Genomic DNA, 6,059 nt, shown 5'->3' on the forward strand with positions numbered 1-6,059 from the left:
TAGTCGCAAACTATACAATTAGTTTTGTAATTAGTCTATATTTAATATTCCGTGCATGTGTTAAACATCCAATGAGACAGCGACTAAAATTTAGAAAGAGACACCCCCAAAGTATTAACTGAAGACATTATGAGCCTGTTCGACTGGCTGGTCAGCCGGCTTGTTCTGTTTTTTTTTTCCAGCCGGAGCGGTGTTTTTCTCTCACAACATTCCAGTATAAACAGTACTTTCCAGCATAAACAGTAAATAATCCAGTTGAGCCGAACACTCTCTGTACTGGCCAAAAGCAGCAAAATCGTCACAAAAAAGTGATTCATGCTGCACCCAATTAAAGGAAACTGAATTCAGTAGCACACATGAAATATGTTTTCCGAAGGAAAACGGACAGAGAAGTTTGAATCATCTAGATCCAGTTCCACGTATCCGCATCAGCAGGGTCTGACCAATTGGCAATGATATACAGGATTGCCATCAACTTGTGAATTGTATTGTGTTCTGCAAGGGCCTTGTGGAGCATTAAATTTAACTAAATCTCGCGTACCTTCTTGCAAAACTGATCCACTTGCAAACTCAGAATTTGATCCACAAGAGCAGCACGGAAACACCTATGCCTCAGACCTTTTATTTGCTGTTTATTTGATTCCAGTGTCAATTTCTCTCCAATTACTCAGCCGAAGATCGCATCAAGAAGCCCTAAAGAAATGCTAAACCTTGCAAACATGTGAACTGGTTCCGTGTAACTAATTACCAATTTACAATGGGAAGCTATTCCCATGTTCCAAAGTTCTACCAAAACTTCTAGGAATCAGGGATCAGAAATGTCTGAAGAGGGAAGAAACCTCATCAGAAAGCTTGAGAGAGACCAAACACAAATAACGCCAAGAATTTGAAGAACAGTCAGCAATGCTCCTAATGAGTTCATGATAGCCAGAGTTTGATTTGTTGTCTCTGTTCCTCTGACAGAAAATGTGAGTGCCGTCACCAGCTGAGCTGCCCTGTTCAATTGGTGAAGCCTGTATACCTGGAAGGACGGGGGAATCACAAGATGAGAACTAAATGAAGCATTTAGTTGGACTGGAGAGCATCATGTAACATTAAAGTGCTTATCCATTCATATAAAACATAAATATGCAATTGCTTGATTGGTCGAAAATTGAAATGAACAAGAGCAGAGTCGGGAAAGCAGCAGTAGTTCTCAAGAACCAAGAAATAATGACTGCAAGCAACCTGGCCCTAGCTTTCTGGTGTACATTATTGAACCATCCTTGGAAAAATTGGATGCACCTATTCCTTAGATGGATATGTCAATCTCAAGTTCTCTTTTGTGTCATTAAATCCTCTATCAGGATATAAACTTTTACATCAACAAAACAATATAATGGCTGATCATCAAATTGCTTCCCATAAGCACCATTTTTTAACCTTTGTGGTCCTAGCATATCCAAAGGACAAACAAGAGAACATCATTTGGCTCTACTCCCTCCGTCCCTAAATAAGTGTCCCTATGGTATTTGTGACGGTCAAACTTTCTTAAATTTGACTAGATTTGTAGAAAATATTAACAACATTTATATCTCCAAATAAGTTTATTATGAAAATAGATTCAACGATCTATCTAACGATACTAATTATGTACTACAAATATTAATATTTTCTTGTATATATTTGGTCAAAGTTGAAAGAGTTTGACTTCTCGGGAAGCGAGAACGACACTTATTTAGGGATAGAGGGAGTACTTTATACAAATAAAAATACCAGAAACTTATTTACTAGACTACTTCACTGGATTATTTTCTTCCACATTTCCAAGACTTGGTTGTTGCCATAGATTCTTCAAAATGCTTCTACCAGAGTCCAGAATTACTTGATACACTGATAGCCAATCCCAAGTCCCAGATCCCAAATATCAGGTATGATTGATCAGATCACAAACTAAAGAGATGGAATAAAAGTATAAAACTATAAAAGGTTTCCAAACATTTGAACTTGAGTATAACTGGAAAGCACAATTAGGCCTTGTTTGGGAGGGCTCCTCCTGAGGAGCCGGGGCCGTTTTGAAGGAGCCATAATTTGTGGCTCCTCCAAAATGGCTCCGGCTCTTCCTTTTCCAACAAAAAACGGCTACAAACAGCTCCTCCTACTAAACCGTTACCCTAGACCTTAATAACGCTAATAGTTCATGATGCAATCATACCAATACGAATTTAAGAAAAAAATTACCTTGAAGATAATAGGAATCACTGGCCAAGAAGGTGATTTCCGATGCCGTGCATACTGTTCAAATGCAAACTGTACAACGAGTCCAACCAAATAAGGGGCAAGAGTCGCTGATGCTGCTGGTCCAGTCCAGGGCCATACCATGCCCATTGTTAAAAGAGGTATTATCAAGCTCAGAACCATTGTTGTTACTGAGGAAATACGGAAGAATCTGGATTTTGACCAAATGTAACTCTTCGGTGCCACTTGCTGCAAAGGTCTCCAGACTTTATCAATCAAGAAGACAAAAATTGCAACTCCCCCATAAAACAAAGCCTCGGTAAAGAATAGTATAAGAAAATCTGCAAATAAGAAAAACAAAATCCATCAAGTATTGCATTTTCTTGACAGTGGATTGGGATATTGCTGATTTTTAGAAAATAAATGAATTGTAAAAAATGAATTATGTGAAAGATTGATAGGATAGGTCATTGTGGCAACATACTGTAACACTGGAGGGTAATATTGAAGTTTACTACTGGAAGTCTGCAATTTGTGAAAAAATGATTGAGAAGCTATAATCATTATGAAACATCCCTAATCTACAAAGGAAACACCACAGTCATGAATTAGGTGAAAGATGACAGGATACGTCATTGAGGCAACATTCTGTAACAGGGGGTGGGGGTGGGGGAGGTAATTATCTAAGTTTAGTGCTGGAAGCCTGCAATTTATGGGTAAAAAACTGTAAATCTATAATCATTACGAAACATCCATAATCTAGAAAGGAAACACCAGTCCTGAAACTATGAAAGAAAGCATACCAGTCAACAAGGAATCTTCAAACACGGCTGAGAGTACTTTGCGCAAGTAAAGAGATGGAAGAACCAAGAAAGACACGAGGATAGTAGGGCCAATAAACCAAACTAATCGAGATGCTTCCTTGCCAGGATGTGGCACGCTCTCCACAGTTGTCTTTTGGAAGCTGCTTCCATGAAAAGAGATGAATCCTGGTTTACCAGCATCTCTGCCAGAGAAGTAGGAGTTTTCAGATGCAGGGGTAACTTTAGTACCACTTTCTGTCTCTTGCAAAACCGGCATGTCTGAGGTAAGTGAAACGACTGGCTCCTGCTTGTCGGTAGCAGCGAAGCATATAGTTCTCTTAATATGAAGTCGTCCATCATGGTCGCTGATGCTGCTTAAGACTTGACCTGCTAGCCGTGTAGTAAAAGATCAGCACAGAGTGCTACTCTAGTTCAACAAAGTTCTTCTGGAAAAGCAGATGGAGAATGCAAAGTACTTACCTTTTATAGTACCTAAATGCTGCATCGCACTTCCATTGACTCTCTGAACTGGAAATGGCTTCGCAAACTGAGATATACAAGCCATGTCAGTGCACTAGTCAATATAACAAAATCAAACCCTTTTAAGCATCTCTACGCGATAATATCGTGCAGAACTACACTGAGTATATGGAGTATAGATAGGCACTTGTGACTGGGGGCATGCAAAGGAAATTCGGAGCCTAGGCCAGCCAAGTTAAATCCTTGAGGCGAATTTGGGTGCCTATTCTTCTATGATTAAAAAGACACCTACTGCCGAGCTTCTTAAAGCAAATTCTGAATGTTATCTCTCTCTGAACTTTCATGACAAGCCCAGGCACATGGCCACCGCACCAAGAGAGATTCGAGTCTTCCATCCGGCCAGATCATGTGTATAGGGAGGAGGGATTGGGAAAATCAAGCAAACAAAACCCTAACAAATTCCCAGACAAACAAAATATTATACTACTACTAAACAAGCAACATTTAAAGGAAATTTTCTAGGGGTATAAGGAGGGGAGGGGAGGAATTACCTTGAAACAGGAGTGAGAGAAGGAGCCGAAGCGACAGCGAGGAGGGGCGGAGGAAGAGGGCGCCGGCGGAGAGGCGGCCCTCGGGCGGAGCCGGAGGGCGGGGCTTGCCACGGCGGCCATCGGCTTCCGCCTCCCGCTGTGTTATCTGCAGTAGTGGGCGACTGGGGCGCAGCAGGTTGGGCGGACGGTGGGACGGGCACCGGCGCACCGCAGTCGCAGAGCCGCAGACCACAGAGCTGGGGGCCTGGTCCGTTTGGTGTGATGGCCTGGGCCTTGTTTAGATGAGCCCCAAATTCCAAGTTTTTTCACTCTCTCTCCATCACATCAATTTTTAGCCGCTTGCATGGAGCATTAAATGTAGGTAAAAAAAATAACTAATTGCACAGTTTAGTTGGAAATCACGAGATGAATCTTTTGAGCTTAGTTGGTCCACGATTGGACAATATTTACCAAATAAGACGAAAGTGCTACTATTCATCGGGTTGAAAAAATCTTCAATCTAAACAAGGCCCTGATGGGGAGCGGCGGAACTCGGGTCGCCTAGGCCTAGCCTGCCGCACCGAACACAAGTGCAGCAGCCTCGGTCTGCGGGCCCGCGCTGTCATGGTGTATTTGAACCGGAGGCCGTGACTGGGCTGAGAAAGAGCCTTGGTGGGCTGTGAGCTGAATAGGCCCGTTACAGTAGGATTTCCTGTTTGTCGGTTGTGGCTATTAGTTAAATGATGAACGAAAAATTAGCTCATAAAAAATCCTCAAATTCTCAAGGTCACTAACCACCATGAGAAAAAAACAAAAAACATGTTATCGTTTGTATACATCGGTCGCCTAAAATCAGTGTGGCTCACGATTCTGCGGGCCGTTGGATGGTGATCCAACACACTGGATACGTTGAGAGGAGAACAGCTCCATCTCAGGCGACCGGAAGCTAATAAATTCCATTTTCTCCTTCTCCTACAACTAAAAAGAACAAAACATGAATATTTTTTTGTGCGACATTCCAGGTCCATCGTCCTGCCTAGCGTTCCCGCATCGTCGCTCCCCTTGCAACCCCATCACGATTCACGAGCAGCCCTCTCGCTCCACCCTCGCGCGCCGCCTGCACCATCGCAAGCCGGCCCACGTCGCCGGCCATCTCCCTCACGCGGAACTCAGGAGCCGCCGCCGTTGCTGAGGGTGTCGCCGTGCCTGGCGAGGAGAATGGGGCGGACCCGTCGTCGATCCACGAGGCCTTCGTCCTCGCGGGCTTGCGATATGTCGATCCGCGAGCGTTTCATCAGATCTGCGACAACGACAGTTCAGTGCTTCCCGCCTCCAATCACGCTATTCCCCATTGCGCAGCCGCGCTCGGCCATGCCGCCGCCGTCGCTGCGTCCTCGTCCTCGCCCTCGCGCCGCGCTCCCTCCCTTGGCTACCGACGGGCAGGAGGTGGACCAAGCTCAAGCGTGGGTTCAGGAGACCCCGGTCGAGAAGGCGGCCTCGGAAGGGGAGCAGTCGCGTCGGAAGCGCACCGGGGGCGGGCAAGCGGCCCGACGACGAGGCCGCGCACACCGAGTCGCATGCTGCCACCGCCGTTGGCCGGTCACGGAGGAGCCACAACGTTCGTGATGGACGCGAGGCGAAACGTCGCTGCTGCTGGCCAGTCGTTGAGGAATTGCGGCGTTCGTGTCGATCACGAGGGAGGACGTGACCAGTACCGCCGGCGTTGTGCAGCTCCCTCGATCGAGAAGGCGGCCTCAGAAGGGGAGCAGTCGCGCCGGAAGCACGGCGGGGGTGGGCAAGCGGCCCGACGGCCAGGCCACGCACACTGAGTCGTAGGCCGCCGCCGCCGCTGGCCGGTCACGGAGGAGCCACAACGTTTGTGATGGACGCAAGGCGGAACGTCGCTGCTGCTGGCCAGTCGTGGAGGAATCACGGCGTTCGTGCCGACCACGAGGGAGGACGTGACCAGTACCGCCGGCGCTGTGCATTTCCCTCACAACCCGGTTGATGCCCGTCAGCTGTAAGGTTT

General features: G+C 46.2%; 1 protein-coding gene across 2 annotated transcripts; it reads right to left on the bottom strand.

Annotated features, from left to right (window-relative positions):
* Positions 1–277: 277 nt before the first annotated feature.
* On the bottom strand, positions 278–4,282 carry LOC136458828 (uncharacterized). 2 transcript variants are annotated; one of them, XM_066458745.1, is made up of 5 exons: positions 4,052–4,282; positions 3,501–3,567; positions 3,021–3,407; positions 2,221–2,558; positions 278–1,021 (listed from the first exon to the last, which is right to left on the bottom strand). In XM_066458745.1, exons 1-5 carry the CDS (start codon positions 4,169–4,171, stop codon positions 806–808), a joined length of 1,128 nt encoding a protein of 375 aa, XP_066314842.1. In that variant the 5' UTR covers positions 4,172–4,282; the 3' UTR covers positions 278–805. The 2 variants fall into 2 exon arrangements, with proteins under 2 accessions (XP_066314842.1, XP_066314841.1); XM_066458744.1 differs by having other exon boundaries at positions 3,021–3,410.
* Between the last annotated feature and the right edge of the window lie 1,777 nt (positions 4,283–6,059).

Source organism: Miscanthus floridulus, chromosome 6, assembly GCF_019320115.1.
Source record: "Miscanthus floridulus cultivar M001 chromosome 6, ASM1932011v1, whole genome shotgun sequence".
NCBI classification, from domain to species: domain Eukaryota; kingdom Viridiplantae; phylum Streptophyta; class Magnoliopsida; order Poales; family Poaceae; genus Miscanthus; species Miscanthus floridulus.